The 20,327-nt window shown below is 45.7% G+C and overlaps 1 protein-coding gene across 4 annotated transcripts; it reads right to left on the bottom strand.

The window, feature by feature from the left end:
* Nucleotides 1–9,877: 9,877 nt before the first annotated feature.
* On the bottom strand, nucleotides 9,878–18,894 carry TEX35 (testis expressed 35; the record flags this gene model as incomplete). Of its 4 annotated transcripts, none has more annotated exons than XM_080922132.1 (9): nucleotides 9,928–9,991; nucleotides 10,289–10,332; nucleotides 10,657–10,834; nucleotides 11,025–11,089; nucleotides 15,115–15,174; nucleotides 15,782–15,838; nucleotides 17,501–17,569; nucleotides 18,173–18,223; nucleotides 18,856–18,894. In XM_080922132.1, 9 exons carry the CDS (start codon nucleotides 18,892–18,894, stop codon nucleotides 9,928–9,930), a joined length of 627 nt encoding a protein of 208 aa, XP_080778258.1. The 4 variants fall into 4 exon arrangements, with proteins under 4 accessions (XP_080778256.1, XP_080778257.1, XP_080778258.1 ...); XM_080922133.1 differs by having other exon boundaries at nucleotides 9,928–9,988; XM_080922130.1 differs by lacking the exon at nucleotides 10,289–10,332 and having other exon boundaries at nucleotides 9,878–9,991.
* Nucleotides 18,895–20,327: the final 1,433 nt, after the last annotated feature.

The following is a 20,327-nucleotide window of genomic DNA, read 5'->3' as shown; positions in this document are numbered from 1 at the left end:
CGGTGGTAGGAGGTCAAAATGACCCTTTCACATGAGGTTGCCTAAGACCATCAGAAAACACAGATATCTACATTACATTTACATTTCATAACAGCAGAAAAATTACAATTATGAAGTAGCAACAAAAATAACGTGGTTGGGGTCACCACAACGTGGGGAACCATATTAAAGGGTCACACACAGCATTAGGAAAGTTGAGAAATGCTGTGCTAAGAGAACAAGAAACCCACTAGCAGGTGCTCCTAAAACTCATCCTTCCCACGAACAGCCTGAGGCACCTCCCTTCAGCCCTCCGGGAATTGATCAAGGAGATTAATCAGGCTTTTAAAATTGCACGTGCTCCCAGGAGTGACAGATACTTTTTCTACCTCCAGAAAATCCTGAGCTGAGAACACCCGCGGCTGTGCAGGGGTGCACACCCGGGTACTGTGAGGGTAGTTGAGGGCGTGGCTTTATGCCAGGCAGGCAGGCTACACATGCTCAATTTTGGATCAGATCTGAAGAGGTGAGCCCCAAGTTAGGGTCCAGTAGGGGAAATGGGAGGTCGACAAAGCTGGACTTTGTGTCTAGCATTTTATGTGTATAAATAAGAAATAAATTAAAATGTAATTTCTTTTCCTGACCCCAACTTCTGTGTATCCTCTTTTTTTTCTCTCCACACTTTCTCTTCTCCGTGGTGGTTCCTTGTGGCTTTTATTTGATTCTAGAAGGTTTTTAAAAAGTGTTCTTTTCTCCCCATTTAAATATTTAAAAGGTTTTAAGAGGCCAGCCTTGACACCTAGACACAGTAGCCCTATTTTCTGAGGACATGCTGTGTAGGTCTGTGTATAAACTCACTCAGCAAAGGCTGGTGAAGTATGCGAAGGGTTAGAGTCACATACTGGGTGTGGCCGGGATCAGTCTCTCTGGAAATGGACACTAGCATCATGTAGGTAGTCTGTGTCATCAGGTGTCCAGGGATCCACAAAATTCCAAAGGTGAGGCTGAGATGGCAAAGTCTAGACCCCTGGTTTGTCTAGTCCCTGATCCATCCTGGCAACTTTAGCAGAGACTAATGGGGCTGTGGTGCCCTCTGCTGGTGTGTTTTCATGATTGCTTTTTCTCTCCCTTTCCCTCTGTCTTGGGAATATAGGGCCTTTGATTTATACTGGGCTTAGGAAAAGTTTCTGTTCTCACTCTAAGCCCTTTCCTCTGTCAAATATGAAAGAGGTTTCTGCTAATAAAATTAAGTGCCAGAGGGAGCATCTAGGTACCAATAACCCAAATGAAAGGAGGGTCGACAGGAAAAAAGAAAAATCAGCCTCAAATACAAATGACTTCCACTCCAGGCTCAGAAATGTCCCTCTGATGGTCTTTCCAACACATTTGAGGGGCCTGTTCTGTTGTCCCTTAGAGGAACCAAGAGATCCACCCCCACCTCCCACCCCTGGAGAGACAACCCAGAGATGGTTCCTGCACAGGGCTGCATGTTCATGACTAGCCCGGTTCTCCCCAGAGGCTTGTGGAATAGCAAGCTGAAGAGAAAGTAAAAAGGTTCTGTCAGTGCTAGACCCTCCCCTCCCGGGGAGCAGGTGTTAGATGGCTCCTGGATGAGGGTCACCAGGTGGCGCCAGGCATAGTGGCTCAATGGGAGGCCCCATCCACACAGCAGACTTGCACTTTGGCACCAGGCAAGGCTTGTTGGAGTGCAGGTCCAGGGCAGGTTCCCACTCTGTAGGTCAGAGAGAGAGAGAGAGAGAGAGACAGAGACACACAGAGACACATAGAGACACACGGAGAGTAATATGTCCTCAGGCAAGTGTCCCAGAGAGCACTGTTGAGATCAGTCCTAGTCTTTGCTGTGAGAAGCAAGTGTGAAGAGGAAATCACAAATCAGTTTGCACCTGGTTCAAATTCCAGCTCTGCTACCTCCGACATGACCTTAGAAGAGATTACTTTCACCTGTCTTTTGGCTTGTTTTGTTCTGTATAAAGCGATACAAGCCTTTGAAAGACTTCACAGAATAGGAAGAAATTCCACAGGTTTGTTTTCCTTTTAATAATAAAAGGAAGTAATATCAGTTGCCACCTGTGCACCCAGCCTGACTGCCTGCCACACCTGCCACACCCGCCACACCTGCCACACCCACCACACTAATGATACAGAGTGTTTACCTTCTCACCTGGTACCTGTCATGTCACCAAAGTATAGGGGAGCAACTTTGCTGTTAAAGAGCTTGCCCTCTAGAGAAGACAGACCAGAAGCATGGAGGCTGTGGTGTTTGCAGGTTGGTGTCAAGTCTCCAAGGAGAGGGGCTAGGCCGGCCAAGGAAACAAGGAATGCTGGGAGTGAGAACTAGTATTTACATACAATAAAGAAGGTAATTTCAGGAGAGACGAGAGTGTATATAATACATTTGAAGAAATGCTAAGAGAACAGTGTGGCTAGAGACAGAGATGGAGAAGAAAGTAACATGGGGCTGGGAGTGCTAAAGATGGAGACAGAGGAGGGGGTGGGGGATGGGGTGCTATGTAGCCCTGGCTGTCAGGGGGATTCATTATGTAGAACAGGCTAGCTCTAAAGTCACCCGGAGATTTGCCTGCCTCTCCTTCCCACCTCCTGAATGTTGGGATCAAGAATGTGCCACCATATCAGCCTCATTATATATGATTTTTAATATCAGTAGAGCATTTATATCTGGCGTCCACTTACATTGTTTCCAACTTTTTGTTTTGTCTTCTTTTGTTTGAGACAGTGTTTCTCTTTGTAATCCTGGCTGTCTCAGAACTCACTCTGTAGACCAGGCTGGCCTTGAACTCACAGAGACCAACCGGCCTCTGCCTCCCAAGTGCTGGGATTAAAGTTGTGCACCACCACTGCTGTTTCCAACTTTTAAATATATATAATAAACAACTCTGATGAACCTTCTAGTAAAATCTTGACACCCATTTTCTCATGTCTTTAAGGCACCTGATATTCTATAATTGCCCCCAGTAAAACTATTCTAGGGCTGTTCTCTGCTTAGTTACCCGCCCACAACAAGCAGCACTTTGTGCTCCCCAGTTCTGAAAGCTGACATAGCAGAAGAGACTAGTTTTTATTCTCTTATTTTCTATTTGGATGTTTTTTCTTGCCCAATTGCTTTGTCTAAAACCTTTTACACTACAATGAGAACAAGTATTCTTGGTTTGCCTCTCTTCTCTAAGGAGAAGCGTTACTTTCCCTATTTGGAATAATATTGGCTGGGGAGTTTTATGTTGCCTAATTACTATATTGAATTATATAACTCAGGGCTTTTTCATTTATATAAAAGATATTGAAGTTTGCCTACTGCTTTTTCTACATCTTTTCAAATGGTCATCTAAGTTTGGTTTTGTGTTATATAGTGGTTGAATGACATTTATTGACTTATTTATTAAATCATCTTTGCGTCCCAGGGATGAATCACAATTGATTATGGTGAACCAGTTGAATTTGGCGTGCTAGATTTTGGTGAGGATTTTTCATCTGTGTTCATTAGAAATATTTATTGGCCTGTGATTTCCCTTTCTTGTTTGTTTCTGACTTTGTTGTTGAGACAATGCTGGCTTTGTAAAATGAGTTTGGAATTGTTCTCTCCTTTTCAGTATTTTTGGAAGAGTTTGAGAAGTGTTAGTAAAAGTTCTTTGAATATTTGATAGAACTATGAGGTTATCAATACTAAAATGCCAAGTGGACCGATGTGGTAATGTATGTATTTAACCCTAGCACCTGTAGCCAGCTTAGTCTACATAGTGAGTTCAGGACTGCCAGAGCTGCTTGGTGAGACTCTCTCTCAAAAGAACAATAAATAATAAAATAAAAATAAATGTCAGATGGACTGGACCTCCCTCCGTTGAGAGGCACTCGATCCTATGATCCTGAGACACAGTCCTCCTTCTGGCTCCTCTGCAGGTGAGAAGGCAGGTTCTTATACTCACTCTTCAGTCTCAGGTCTGGTGATGAAATTTGGTTTTGTTATATTCGGTTTAATGGAGGAATATCCTAAAGTTACCCTGATCACAGATATAGAAAGACATAGGGTTTTTGAAATACTGGGGTGGGTTGTGGAGGCTCTAGGGAAGAAATCTCGAGGCCCATTGTGGAAATGATTCTTAGATAGTTGGGGTCCTGATCTTCATAGGAATTGAAAGCAGTTACATGTAGGGACTGAGAGGGGTCTAGGCTGAGAGTGCAGTGGTGGGGTCTGAAGTCATCCTTTCTGTCCTGGCGACAGAAGAGGGGTTGTTAAGAGTAGCATTGTACCTGGTGAGTAGCAGTACTGGGAATGGATAATACCATTTAGCCTTTTCCCACAGTGGCCCAGCCCTCTTCTCCCTAGCTGCTCTCAAACGGCTCACCCTTAAGTGTCTCTCATGATGCCTGAGTCAGGACCTGGGGCTGTGGCACCTGTTGTGGATGGGGTGGGTTGAGCCAGTTGCTCCTTGCTCTGTTGTCATTGTCACTGAACTTATAGGCATAAGATACTGTCATGTGGGACCCTCCCTATCCTCTGCGTTAGCCAATGGCCATCCCCCATAGCATTTGTGTGTTTTCACGTTACTTAGCACACAGAGCCTTCTTGTTTCCCCCAAACAACTACAGATCATTTGTTTATTCTCCTATATTGAAGTAGAACAGAGCTGACTTTGTTGCAGCCCTGGCGTAGCTGTGGTTAGTTAAACACAGGAAGGTGAGACTGAACTGAAGGCCTTTGACTCTGCCTTGTTATCTCAACGTTTGCTTGTTCTATTTTGCATGTTTTTAATTGAGTTTCTGGCTCTCAGTTCTCCAGGCCAACTGAATCAACTGCATCCTGCTCCAAATTCCCAGGGAAAGAAATGCAGTGGACATCTGGGTTCAACGTCTATTTGACCATCATCTATCCCAGATATGTTCAGGAGAGCAAGGTTTTTGAGAACAAAGGAGCAGGGAGTGGGTTGGAGAGATGTTCCCAAGATACTATCTGCACAGAACAAGAAGTTAAGTGTTACTCCATTCCATGAGGTGACATTGAGACCTACAGAAAAGCATGCACTAATGAGCAAAGGAGTCCCAGGGACAATGTCACCAGGAATAACCGCTGTGACTCCTTGCAGGTCTTTCCCTAAGGCACACACAGCAGCTGTTGGACAACCAGAAAGATGTATCCTCTCAACAGAAACCCATCTCCATGCCCTTGAATTGGATGTTGTGGGGCTTGGGTGGGAAAGCATAGGAAAGGCCAAGAGATGAGAGAGTCCCCCCCCCGCCCCCGCCCCCGCTCTCTAACTCTCCTCAGAACCAGAAAAGGACCGCACAGCCAACACACAGAAGTGACAGTGCCTCGGCTGCCCTAACAGCAATGTCCGTAATGACCTCCGGTTTTCTCCCCCTAAACATTTTCATTGCACTTATTTCCGTGGGCGTTTGCAGATGTACATATGCCACAGCTTGGATGCGGAGATCTGAGAACAGCTTGCAGGAGTCAGTTCTCTCCCAGCACTCGGATCCTGGAGATTGAACTCATGTTGTCAGACTGGCTTGATGGCTTTTCTCTAATTCTTAAAACTGGTATCCAGTAGAAACAGCCTCATCACTGGCCAAGCTGAGCACAGGACACAGTTGTATATGTCGGGATGGAAGCCTGGGTAGCTGAGAGTTTTTGTGGGACCTCCCCAAGCCTGTCAAGTCCTAGAGGGCTCCCTGTGGTAGAAGGCTCCTGCTGGCATACAGACCTCTGGGAATGCCCACGATGCTCAGGCCACAGGCTCCGGGTGCAGGAGGAAGAGTTGAGTTGACACAGGAACTTCACAAGCGAGGCAAAAGCTCAGACAACATCCCTCAGCACTTGTTAAGGATGGGTGTGACTTCCATGCTGGGGACAGAGGATAGCAACATGAGTCCTTCCAGAGATAACCATACTGAGTGGAGAGAGGGAAGCCAAGAAGGGTTTTACAGGGGAGAGAGGATGAGGCAAGCAAAGTAAGAATGTGGGAGGGATCCAGTTGATTTACAGAGAGGAACAAGGAGACAGTGCAGGAATCCAAGGCCAGAAATGGAAGATATTGAGGGGGAAGTTATGAGGAATGTCACTGTCCCATATGCCTAGGGCTCTGGAGGTGTCTGAGCAAGGAGGTGACTTGACAGAAAGCATCGGTTAGGGGTGATGTATTGGGCAGGACGATGCTATGTGACTGCAAGCTTTGAGGTAAAAATTACTGGGTTGGCAAGAATGGACCAGAAACAATTGTGATTCAGATTATAGATGCCTAGAACTTGGATTAAGGCATATATGGGAATATGGAGAGTGAGAGTTTGGCAATAGATATGAAATATTAAAATCCCATGGAGTCAGGAATGATGAAACATGCCTGTAATCCCAGTATCTGGGAAGTGGATGAAGGAGGATCAGGGGTTCAAGACCAGCTTCAGTTGCATAGCAACTCTGGCTAGTTTGAGCTACTCAAAACCCAAACGTGGGTAGGGGGAGTCCCGTGGAACTTGCTTGTTTGCTATGAGAAAGAAAATGCCAAGAGTGAGTGAGCAAGTGGTACCAACATGCTTTACACGTGTTTTAATTCACTCACAACCAACAACAAGAGATGGAGCGTCACCAGTGCATCCGTGTCGTTCCTGTCTTCTCTTACCTTCAGCTCCTCCAGGAAAAGTCTTCAGAGCTTGCAGAGGTGGCTCACTGGGCTTGGCCTGCAGCAAAGGTGCATGTGTGAAGGGGGTGAGAAAAGGGTGAACAGGGTGACACAGGACGGATCTTTCTTTACATGTTCACTGTGGGCTTTGTTCTTGATTTGCCTTCTCAGGAATCCTCAGAGCTCTGGACAGGAGTGCTGGGCCCAGTTCCTGGGGGGGGGGGCGGTTGGGGGGGGCTCAGCACTCTATAACACCCAGGTCTCCTGGATGTCTCCTCCAGGGCACCAAGCAGACAGGTAAACAGATGGGCTAAAGGAAATCCTGCTGGGGACCACTGACCGGTGCTGGCTAGGGATCACCTGTGCTCTAGCTGTCAGAAAACCAAGAGAGGACAAGGACCCCTGTTGGGATTTTAGGGGCACAGGTGGGACAATTTATCCCTGACTGTGTGGCATGTGGCAGGACAGGGAGGCTCAGGGAAGACGGGTGGATATAGCCTGGGGGACAGATCAGAGCTTGAATCCTGAGGCTGTGATTTGAGATCATGGTTCAAGTTTGTTCAAGTTTCCTCTTAAACAATTTTATATTCCCATTGCAGCCGTCCTAGGAAGAATAATCTAGCAGATGAATGTTAGTAAGCAGAGGGCTGGGGAAACATTTCCTAATTAATCCAATGCTGGTAACAGACATTGATTCAGAGGGAAAAGGCTGTTTATATTTTTAATGAAAAACAGGACGGGGGTTGTATTGTAGTTTTCTTTCCAACTGTAAATTAACATAGACTTTAGACTAGAACTAGTCATGTTTCTTTGAGTGTTAATTTGAATTTTAACTTCTGACCTTCGGAAGGGTGATGCTGAGCAAACACCATATATTTATTCAGGGAGCTGTGTGTTCATTCTGGGGCCTCGAGGTTAATAAAGACACTTAGTTTCAGCCCTCGGTTTCCCAAGAAGGAAGAGAACAGTTTGTGGAAAACAGTGAAGAGCCATGAATTAGAGCCTAGAGGTTGTCCACAGTACAGAAGTAGAGACGTTATAGTTTTACCTGCCCCTAAAATGTGCAGGTGATGCCTTTGAAGATGATTAGCTCTCCAATAACTGCACAAGGAATAAACTATCTAAAAATGGAGCCCTTGTGAATGGAGTGCCCTTATAAAAGAGATCAGAGAGGTTCTCACGGGTTCGTGGGGCCAGCTTTGTGCTGAGCCCTTTCTGCATGCTACACAGTCAGCTGAGCTACATTCCCAGTGAGACCCGCTCCTCATATGGTCTGTTAGAGGGTTCCTGGCAGAGGGCTTTAGTCACTTGCTGTAGGACAGCTTCAGTGTCCTCAAAGTATGGCAACTGGCTTCTGAAGGGAACAAGACGGAAGGAAGGAAACCGCTGGATCTCCAAAGTGACCTGCAGTATCTCTGCCTCATCCTATTGATTAGTGACTACATCTAGCTCACGGGGGCAGGGGAAGGTGTGTGTTAGATTCTTTTATTGAAAGAATAGCAATGGAGCACGTGGGCCTCTTTTAAAACCATCATCCTAAAGAACAGCACACCATTCCAAAGTGTCATGGGTTTGGTCATTCAGCAGGGGTTAGGGCCCTGAGATGTCACAACGGTAGGCAGAGTGTGCCCTCCAAACGACACAAGGTCTACTGTTCTGTTCCATTAGGTAGCAATGAGGAACTGAGATTGCTAAACACTGAGTACCATGAGAAGATGCTGGGTTATCTGAGTGGGCCCAATGTGAACATGAGGGCCTTTAGGTGAAACCCGAAGGGAGGTGAGGTGTGTTAGCATCATACAACCCGAGTCAGGCCCCACCAGCTATAGCTGACTTTGAGGATAGGAGGGCACTGGCTGAGAAACGGAGGCAGCCATTAAGCCTGGGAAAGACAAGGGTGGATTCTCCTCCAAAGCTTCCTTCCAACAGTAACATAAGTCCTGATGACACTTGGTTCTTAGCAAAGCAAGACTCATTTCTTCTAGCTGGAAGTTGTTCTAGTTGTGGAAATGTTAATGGTGAAGACAGGAACAAGGGCAGGGCTGGCCCAGCATCTCCTGTTGGCCTCCTGGTTGGTTACCGTGCTTTCTTACGGATGCATATAGCATATAGTATGTGGCCTGTGTTCACCATAGCTCCTTTCAGACTACAGACTCCTTGGAATAACAAGGCCCATGTTGTGTTTTGGCTTTTGTTTTAAAATGTGTATTAGAGGCACCAAATGTGTTTGTGTTACTCTGTTGTCAGTACAAAGCTGATTAACAAACTGTCTACAAGGGGAGCATCCAACAAAGTAAAAAAGTGAAAGGGTCAGTGTGTAGTGGACACTGAGACCTGTTAACCCCAAGCCAAAGCCTGAGACCCACGGTGGAGTAAGCACTGATTTAACTGTTTTCTCATTCTAAGCTAGCAACCAGTTTTATCTTTCCTTACTTAGGGACTTGAGGTGGGCTTGTTTGTTTGAGGTAGGACCTCACAGTGTAGCTCTGGCTGCCCTAGAGATCCCTCTGTAGACCAGGCTGGCCTTGAACTGTCTGTCTTCCATGTGATCCTGGAAAGCACCACCATGTCCACTCATGTCCAATTTGTGAAGGTCTTTGAAAGGACATTGCTTTTTAGGAGTGTAGGAAGGGGGGAAGGGAGAAAGGAAGGGAGGGAGGAAAGGAGGGAAGCAGAAAAATCCCTCAAAGAGGAAAAGTAAGCTAACTTCACCAGAACCCAAGAAGAGCACCAAACTCTCAGTGATAACACCTCCGAGGGAACAACCCAGTTCTCAGAGGCTCAGAGGTTGCCTTTGTCAGCCATGACATCCAGGAAACACTACAGGAGCTGAGGTTTCGGAGAATCAGTAGGCAGGGCAGCAGGTGGGTGTTTTAAGTCTACACAGGCTGATGCTCTATGTTTTGGAATTATCTGGGGCTATGACCTGGAACTCTTTAGGTCCCAGTGAAGTGGAGAGAGAGACAAGCCTGAGATCACTCAGAATGTCCCACCAGCCAACAGGGAGAAGAAGAGGAGGTGGGGGTTTGAAATATGCTGATTTAGAACAAAAAAGTAATGCTACAGGCAACCAAATGTTGGGTCTGTACTCAAAATGGTGACAACCTTTTTGCTTTAAATGAAACTCTTTAATCTCCAGGTGGAAGCCTGGGCAGGGGCGGGAGGATGTTTAGGAGAGCAGAAAACCCTGCTGTGCAGCTTGTGGAGGCAGGAGGAGATGGACCAGAGCTGCTGTGACCTCCATGGCCATGCTAGGTTGGAAGCACATACTCCATCTCATCAAGGTTGAGATATAGATAAATCAGAAAGCAGCTCCAGATGACAAGGGTGAAAACGGTGCCCAGGCATGGTGTGATGGTCTCCTGCTGGGTAGAAGAAATGTCGGGGACCTGGGGCCAGGCTGAGGCTGCTGATAAAGGCATACCCTCCCCACCAAGCAAGCTTGTGGACAACAACCTTAGGCTTGGCCACCCAAATCCTCTTTCCTGGTGCCACATCCTCTATGCCTGGGTGGTTATTCTGGGTGGCAGAATCCATTTACAGTCCCTAGTCCCTGTACAACCACAGGTGGGGTTTGCTGCAAAAGGAAGTTGAGGCATACTCCCTTTGGGATAACAAGACACCCAACTGAGAGAAGGCACTTCTTGTATGGATCTACCTACCCCCGCTTGCAGTTGGTCTTTAGGGCACACAACAAACATTTCTCCTGCAGAGGACAGAAACGGCACAAGAAAGATCATTTTTTCCTGGTTGGAGTTGGCCAGCCTGCTGGGCACCTCATCAGGTTTTGCTATAGGAAAGGACAGAGTAACTGAGCAGATCTCAGGAGCAGGCACTTCCAAGGTTGACTGCACAGTCGTGGTTTAAGACTCACCACAGCCTAGAAGGCGGGGCAACTGCAGAAGGTTTCTAGACTAAGGGATGCATCCAAGGGCTGGCAATAGGACGAGGCAAGAGTTCTTGGGAAGTCAGGATAGGAACAGCCCAGGGCTCCAGAGCCAGTGCTGAGGGTGGGTAGGAGTTCACTTACGCAGCAACTCTGACACGAGTGAAGGGGATCCGGTGGACTTTTTGTTGTTTTTGTTGGTACCACCATCTTGTCGCTAGCCAGTGGTACTCCATTGGGTTCTTCGGTGGCCTGGGAGCCTTTGTTCATCTTTCCTATCTGCCCGAATCTCTGCTGCTCCTTTGGTTGGTTTTGAAAGGGACTGGTGGGTTGGGAGGGGGCAGAGATTTGGGGAGACTGTTTCTACCGGTACACATGTGCATGGAAGATCTTGACTACCAGCCATTGTAACGGTAGAGCCAAGATAGTTCCTTGAGGAGTGCACTCTCTGAGACCCCTGGGCACTGAACAAAGTGAAAGGAGGAGCCTTTAGGGATGAGGAGGACACTTACAGCTTGTTGTTCTTCTGAATATTAATTAAAACATCCATCTTTTCATCCATATCCTGCTGCATTTCCTTCAAGAAAGAACCCAAGGCTAGAACCCCTCTCCCGAAGAGCTGGGGATCTCCCCTCCCTCCAAACCACTTCTGCCTCATACTTTGAGAATCCTCTCTAGACTTGGCTTAGGTGGGGAATAGAGCATGTCCCTGACAGTGACCTTCCACCCCTCCATGATGAGGCTAGAGCACAGGCAGAGGCGTACAGACTGACCGTGGCCTCTAGGCCAGCCAGAGGCTAGGCGCTGTTCCGCCTCATCCGGAGATGAGCTGAGTCGGTGCCTCTGAGACAACGTTGTGATCTCAGAGGCTCGTCGACGTCACTGTTTGACACTTCCAACCCCTTTTTAAACAACACAGTAGTAGAAAAACCAAAAAATAAAAGGAGCAAAGCCAAGCTAGAGCTGAGTAGGCGGCTTGGTGGCTAAGAGAACTCTCCAGAAGACCCAAGTTTAGCTCCTAGTAGCACTCACTTCGGGAAGCTCACACATTGCCTGTTACTCTCACTTCAGGGGACACAACACTTCTGGACACCTTGTGCATTTACCCTTCCCTACCAACACACGCACACACACACACACACACACTTAAAATAATAAAAAATAAACCATAAAAATGAAATAGAAGACCGTAGTTAAAACAGCACAGTTCATTTATTATTCATTGAGAACTAACTAAGTCAAAATAACCTACAGAATCTGACACGGGAAAAGCCAGATAAAAATAATAACAGAACGAAGAAACCCTAAGGGTGTAGAAGCTGTAACTGACAATATTCATTATCAACAGTACTGGGTGCGGACTGACTGTCAGAAAATATGAATAAAAAAATAGTTTACTCCAAGTGACAGTGATTCTAATGTAAAAAGACTGAACTGATTTGATCTGAGAAAGCTGAGGAGGCAGCACTCACACCCCGGGGTGGGGGGTAGGGTCCCCCCAGGACAGCTGTGTGAGCATTTGTAGACATGAATATACATGAGAATAGCATCACAATCTCCTTCAGGTCAAACACACCCCTCAGGCTGAGCACACTCCACTCTCCTAGTCTCACCCAATGTCTCCTAAATCAGCCTCCACCCCCACTGTCATTGTCCTTTTCTCCACAGCCTTTGTCCATCCTGGTGGAAACTCTGGTGTCACCATGGACACTCACTCCTAAGACTTCACTATCCTGGAATCTGTCACCAAGAACCACCCCGTCTCCTTTGACTTCTCCCCTCTTCCCTGAGCCCCCTTCTCCACGACCCCCATATCACAGCTGGGGGAGGTTGCAGACCTTCCCCACCTGCTCACATGTCCCCACGTGTTCCCTAGGAATCTCCTGAGACAAGTCCCAGTATGTCAGCTGTTTCTAAAAGCCCGCCATTGTTCACTGTGTGGCTATGCAGTTTTATTTTTCAGTTTCTCCCAAATGACCCTACCGTGGCCTGTCTTCCAGACTGGGAAACACAGCTATGCCCCTGCTGTTCCCAAGCTGTTCCTCCCCCAACCCCCTGGCCAGAAATAGCTTTCTTTGTGCTTTTCCACATTCAGAGTGACCCCTGATAAAATGCTTATGGTGTTTGCATGTTAATTTAGAAATAGCACAAGCCCTTTGCAAAAATGCTGGATAAAACAGGAGAATATTTTTTAAAATGAACCTTTTTGCCTCTCCCTTAAGATTACTATTTGCCTTTTTTTTGGTACATTTCTTCCCAATCTTTTTTCTTTATATGTTTTTACATTTTCACCTAGTTGAGATTAGTCTACTTACCTTACTTATAGTTCATGATAAGCATTCTTTATTAGCTTTGCCTTTAATATACCCTAATAGTAATGTATGGAGAAACCATAATTCAACTACTCCTCTGCTGTTGGAAATTGTGGTTGTGCCTGTTTGCTATTCTCAGTAATTCTGAAATGAAAATAGTTGATACATACTTATGCTGACAGTTTTTAAAGATTCTCATGGGGTAAATATTGAGCAACAGAGTTGAATCAGTGGTGCCTATTTTTTTTTAACATTCCATTTTCAATAAATTAATCTTCATTGTCATAAATCTACAGTTTGCTAATTTGTGTAGTATAAGTTGTATTACTTATTTTTTTAGCTGCTGTGTATGTGTATGTGTGTGTGTGTTGGGGGGGGGGTGTTTGTCCCAAGGGCAGATCCATCAGATTGTCCTGGTACTGGAGTGAGACACCCGCTGTGGATGCTGGGAACCAAACAGAGATGTGCTTCAAGAGCAGTGGGTTGATCCCTCAGCCCCAGCTTTGTGACATTATGTGCACAGACCTGATAGTGTGGGAGCAAAGCTGCTTGTGTGCTTTGTGTCTTTGTCTTGTTCTTGCCGGCCTGTCTGTCCAAGCCCCTCTTCTCGTTTATTTCCCGTTGTTTTGTATATACTTTATAGATTAAAAACCATTTGTCTCTTACCACATTTATAGACATCTATTTCCTTAAATTGTTTTTGAATTCTGTATATGGTTATTTTTCCATCCTAATTCTTTTAAAAAAATGTTTGTATAGGCAAATATATCAATATTTTATCATTTAGATTTATAACACTTTCTTACTGGTTTTTATTTTTTAATTTTACTTTATAGGCCAGTTCAGCTTACATTGCTAGTGGATTGGTTTTTCCTCATAGAGTCAAGCAATGGTCCTACATCATTACATATCCCTTTTCTTCTCCCGGACATTTGAGAACCACCTTTTATCCCAGAGCTGGATCCAGCTCAGTGGTCTAATGGCTACCTAGCTTTGTGAGAGCCTGGGGTCCAATCACATATACCGCCAAAAAAATCACCTTCATCATGTTTAAAAATATGGTTCTCAACCTTGAAGAAACGTATATTATTGCTGCTGGGACTTCATCCTCAGATTCTGATCTGTTATAAGAAAGTCTGGGTTGGGGGGGGGGGTTGGCAGTAAGACAGGACTCTCTGACCTCATTTCAACGTGCAGATTGATGAATATGTTCAAGGACCTGGTTTGCATCTAAGAGCACATCTTTAGATCCTGTGCAAAGGAGCCAAGTGTGTGAGGTGGGCCTGCAATCCCAGCACTCGGGGGTCGGGGGTAAGGCAGGAGTAATCAAACATTGGAGTCCAAAATGTACTACAAAGACTACCTTAATATATATATGTGCATCTATGCACACACACAGATACACACATACACATTTTAAAGTCATCTGTGGCACTTACATAACTCCACCTTGAGGAAGTTTTTGTTCAGTACGCCGTGTGAGTGAGTGTATGGGTGTTTTTAATGTGCTCCTGGGGTATCCTTAGGATATCTATCCTATGATGCAAAGAAGCCATCCTAAAATTATGGATGCACATTATTTTCTCTGCTTATCATTGACCACATGACTGTGGGTTTGTCATGAATTTTAAATATCTCTTTTAAAAGATTTATATATTTATTATATGTAAGTACAGTGTAGCTGTCTTCACACACACCAGAAGAGGGCACTGGATCCCATTAAAGATGGTTGTGAGCCACCATGTAGTTGCTGGGATTTGAACTGAGAACCTCTGGAAGAGCAGGCAGTGCTCTAACCACTGAGCAATATCTCCAGCCCATGGATTTTAATCATTTGGTAAGCCTAGTAGAAATCTTGAAAACACTAGAGCAATTGCTTGAGTCAGGGATTCTCAAGGTTCTATTGAGGGGAACTCATCTGAATGTTCACAACTGGGGCTCTTGTTGCAAGTCATTGTGAAACAGACTAATGTCTGCAACCATTGCTCCATGGTCCAGATTATCCTCTTTGTTTTCTGAGTCAAAGGGGAACCACACTGGGCCTTCGTTATATTTATATTAAGTTCCCAACATAATCATCAAGCCTTAGGGCTCACATTTTCTCTGAGGACTTGTCTCCTAACCCCCACGCTCACTCATTACTCCTTCTTCTAAACCCCTAATTATCAGACAGCCTGTAACTTAGCATCCAATTCTATCTAGTGGGTTACGGATACCTCAAGGGCAGGGGCCTGGCCTCTCTCCTGTTGTTTCCCAGGTGACCCATGGAAGGCACGAAATGAAAGCTTACCTTCATAATTTCCACAAATTCGTGAAGTTTATCGAAGTCTTTGTCCATTATATCCTTTATCTAATGAGGAAGAAAAGCATGATTTAACAAGGTACAAAGGGTGCTACTGAAGCCAGAGAACCTGGGCATTTTAAGTAAAGGACAGCAGCTGGATATTAGGAAGAGATGAATAAAGGGCTATATAACCCACTTGCTTCCTGAGAAGACTATGATGGGTAGAGGGTACAGGTGCCACCATGCCATTGCTATCACGAGCGTTGACAGGGTTTCCCTGTGGAGCTCAGACCACAGCTTGAATCGCGCCTTCTTGCTTATGCCCTGTTCCCTCAGTAAGCTACTGATGACGGTATCACAGAAATAAGATGTGTAGGAAAGATAGTCTGTGACTGTCTCCAGATTCCTAGTTAGCTCCTCTGCCCCCATTGCTGACACCACATCACCACCAACCTTCGCACACCAGGGAGGATCCTTAGTCAACTGAAAAGTGGGCTTAAGCCTGGAAGAAGAAGGAATGTTCTGCTCTGACCAGGGTTGGAACACCATGGGGCCAGGTGCATGTTAGCTTTTCTGCTTTTCCACAGAAGTCCTGCTTGCCTTCCCATTCGGAGCTAGCAATCCCATTTTCCTCAAAGCATCTCTTCTCTGGCTGAAGCCAATATGCTGTTACCTGTTTTATCTCTTCCATTTTCTCCGTGAGTTCTTCTCTCACCTCCCTGAGTTCGTTCTGGGGAAACAAGTGTGAGAGACACAGTGAGGTCAACAAGGGCAGGTCCGTGGGGCGCTATGATATAGAAGAGAGGGAAGAACTGGGAAAGCCCTGCAGCAGAGACACACCGAAAAAAGCAGAGCTGTAGTTTGCCTGAAACACCCAACCTAAACCTAGAAATGAGACAAATTGTTGCAGGGTATTTGACCATCACTCTGTGAACATGGAGACTGTGCTATTTACTGAAAATACCTACTTTGAGTGTGTGGCTCAGCCCTTAGCACACACCTTTATCCCTCTGGCTAGGATACAGATATACCCTTAGTACATACCTTTAATCCCAAACAGTGAAGGCAAAGTCTGTAGAAGGAAGCACCCGTTTGACAGTGATGGCTAATTGAGTGGCAGACAAAGTGATAAATCAGAGAAAGATTTGACAGAATAGGATCTGCCCAACCCTTAGCAGAAGACAGAAGAAAGGGAGGCTACTTAAGAAAGCAGTGCAGAGAGAGGGGTGGGGAGGGAGACTAGAGGTAACACACCACAGGGATTAGAGCCTAGGCCAATTGGTTTTGTTGTTAAAGTAATGAAACATCCCAGTAATACCAAAATAAAAGCTTTGTTAATGACTTAGTTTGGACAATTACACATGAAAATGTATTAGAGAACATGCTTGACTTTAGAAAGTACATTAAAAATTTAGATAAATGTAACTCTCAAATGGTTCAGAAAATGTTCACTGTCATTAATTCTGGGTATCCATGGGGGATTAGTTTCAGGACTCTTCATGATGAAGGCCAAGGGAAGAGCCCAGGAAAGGGAGACAGATACAGTCAGATACCTACCCACCATTATCCAGAAAAGGGAGACAGATACAGTCAGATACCCACCCACCATTATCCAGAAAAGGGAGACAGATACAGTCAGATACCCACCCACCATTATCCAGAAAAGGGAAGACTTAAGTAGCCCACAGCAGTTCCTCTGTATCTGAGAGAAACTGGCTTCAGAAATTCTGCAGATATTCACATCTGCCAATGTAGGCATCCCCTCCATCCCGAGCACACTCCCATATACTCCCATACACATTAAATCATCCCTAGATCACTTAAACACACAATGCAAGTTAATGCTCTACAAATGATTGTTATACTGTCTTGTTTAGAAAGTGACAGAAAATATCTGTAATGTTTTACCAAATATTTAAAAATCACAGGTTGGTTGAATTAAAAGCATGGAGGGCTCTCTCTCGTGCGCTCTCTCTCCCTCTCTCTCTGTCTCTGTTTCTCTGTCTCTGTCTCTCTCTGTCTCTCTCTGTCTCTCTCTGTCTCTCTCTGTCTCTGTCTCTGTCTCTCTCTCTCTCTCTCTCTCTCTCTCTCTCTCTCTCTGTGTGTGTGTGTGTGTCTTTCTGTGTACACACGTGTGTGTAGAAAGGAAAACAGAATAAAGTAATTGAAAAACTGGCAGTGTTGGTAGGCACTGGGGAAATGTGCACTAGAATCCACTGAGACATTTTTTTGCAAGTTCTAGGTAAATCAAATAGTTTCAAACTAACAGGTTTAAAAAGTAAGAGCTGGCGTGAGCGGAGCCTCCAGGCCGCAGGTACCAACACTCAGATGTTAGCTGGCTGGCCACCCCTTCACCATGCTGATCTGTCCCCATGTGGGCCCAAACACTGACCTTGAGCTCCTGCGTCATCCCTTTTCTGATGAATAGCCCTTCTTGCTTAAATCCTTTGAAATCAAGTATCTGTGGACGGAAACAGAAACATAGAAGCTCTGGAAACACCAGTGTGGGTGGGATTACAGAGGCTAGGGAGCCAACCCTGAATCTTGTTCCTCCCTTGAGACAGGACACAAAAGCTGGTGGCCCTGCATGGGCAGAAGTTCCCTCCACCCTCTTCTGTCCTCCATGAGTTCAGTGTGCTCCACTCTTCCCTTGGCTCGGGGCCCCAACTTTCCTCACCCCTCCTGCTCCCCTGCACAGCCAAGCTTCTTCCCACCACAGGCTGCTGCCTCCCTCCATCTAGAAGCTTCTTTCTCAGACTCTGATTTGCCAGCATCTAGTCCTCACGTACCTGCTTTCCCAACCACTTTGTCTAAAACGAGCCACCCACCCCCCCGTCTTCTACATTCATTCTCAGTGTCAAAGGCAACCCAGCTGACATTCTAGGTTGCTTGTGCACCTGACTGGTTGCCGGGGTGAAGAATTATGAAGACAAGGAACTTATCTCTTATGTACCCCAGCACATAGGATAGGCTTTGGCCACCAATAATAGAAGCTGACCCTGTCTCCAATTACCTCCTCGTGGATCTCAGACCTGGCTGCTAGTGTAATTTCAAAACAGCTTACTTGTGTCAGCTCTGGCTTCAGTTCCATGCAAATGGTCTTGTAGTTCTTTTTCTGCAGAGAGAGGAAACATCTCAGGCCACATCTCAGGACTGACCCCCAGGAACTAACTCTGTGATCTGCACTTACATGCAGGCTCACATGGTCCCAGCAGCCTCTCTGCTCTGGCCACTGAACCTGGGCTTGTTATCTGTTCTAATGAGTGTGTGTGCACCTATTCAGATAGAGAAAGCCCTCATGAACAACTTTTAGGAAGGCCCCAGAAGAATGTTTCAAGAGAGTGTCTTGGGTTCTAAGTCCAGCTGTCCCCTCTTTTAATACCAATATGGGCATCTTACTGAGTGTCAGGGCCTCCATTTCCTTATCTAAAAAGCGGGCCTAATAATCTACCAAGGTTGGAGCCTTAGATCCACCAGTTAGAGACCTTGGCAGGGACCTGGACTGTGAGCAGTCATGAAGAGCACTGGTCTCAAACAGGGGCAGTGCGGCCCCTTTCCTTCCCACCCCAAAGCCAGGAACAAGTTTCACACCTATTCCAGGCAAGAGGCTGCTTTGTGCCCTGATCAGAGAAAGTCGGGAGGCTCAGAGGATCCCTTCCAGTGGCCCCTCTGTCCTGCCTCTGCCCTGCCTCTGTTGGGCAGGAGCCCACAGAGGCCCTCCTGTGCCCAGCAACACTCTTCCTTTACCAGGTTAGTTTTCTTCAGTTCTGTCCTCTTGGCTGACATGATGGAAGGACCAGATGTTCTTCGACTTCCTAACCTCCCCACAACAGTCCCCTGGGACCAGGCCACTGTCCTATGTAATTTACAGGCTTAGGCAAGGGTAGGCTGACCATCTGTTTGTGTGTGGAACAGCTGAGGTCACAATGCCAGGACTCATATGCTGGCCTATAGTGTTGCCAGTTTGGGTCTGTCTGCTGTTGCCCTTGAGACCAAAGGCTCTCACCAGGGTTCAAAGCCAAAAGACCTGAAGCCTGGGGATGCTGAGGACCTCAGCCAGCCATTTGGAAGCATAGACACACCTTGATGGTTTGTATATGCTTGGCCCAGGGCGTGGCACTATTAGGAGGTATGGCCTTGTTGGAGTAGGTGTGTAACTGTGGGTGTGTGCTTAAGGCCCTCATCCTAGCTGTCTAGAAGTCAGTCTTCCACTAGTGGTCTTCAGATAAAGATGTAAAACTCTCAGCTCCTCCTGCACCATCCCTACCTGGATGCTGCCATGTTCTTACCTTGATAATAATGGACTGAACCTCTGAATCTGTAAGCCAGCTCCAATTAAATGATGTTCTTTATAAGTGTTGCCTTGGTCATGGTGTCTGTTCACAGCAGTAAAACCCTAAGACACATACATGGGTGAAGTCAAGTTTTGGTTCCTGTTGTAGGAGGTCTCACTGCTGACCAGGAGAAGCTATTGTAAATGGTTGGCTTCTCCTTTCTTTAAAAAAAGATTTTATTTATTTATTTATTTATTTATTTATTTATTTATTTATTTATTTATTTATTTATTATTCAGTGTTCTGGCTGTACTCCAGAAGAGGGCACCAAGACCACATTATAGATGGTTGTGAACCACCATGTGGTTGCCAGGAATTGAACTCAGAACCTCTGGAAGAGAAGCCAGAGCTCTTAACATATGAGCCACCTCTCCATTTAAAAACTGTTTCTTTTTTAAAAAAAATTAAAATTACTATATCTATATCTATCTATCTATCTATCTATATCTATATATATATATATATATGAGTACATATATATATGAGTACACTGTAGCTGTCTTCAGACACACCAGAAGAGAGTATCAGATTATATTACACATGGTTATGAGCCACCATGTGGTTGCTGGGATTTGAACTCAGGACCTCTGGAACAGCAGTCAATGCTCTTAACCAGTGAGCCATCTCTCCAGGACAGTTGGCTTCTCCTTGGCACTCACTTCTTCACTCCTATAATCTCCATATCCTCCTCTTGATTCTTTTTTTCATGTTGAAAGAGGGCTAGAGCAAGAAGAAATATTGACTAGTGCTTAAGACAGGAAGACTCTGTGTGTGTGTGTGTGTGTGTGTGTAACACAGAGGGTAGCTGTGATTTGTATTGAATATGGAAAATTGGAGGCACGTGACATCTCCTGGGGCCTCACGTGACTCAGAATCTGGGTTGGG

This window comes from Micromys minutus, assembly GCF_963924665.1.
Source record: "Micromys minutus genome assembly, chromosome: 1".
Taxonomy (NCBI): Eukaryota; Metazoa; Chordata; class Mammalia; order Rodentia; family Muridae; genus Micromys; species Micromys minutus.
This window is presented reverse-complemented; position numbering and strand designations above follow the sequence as displayed.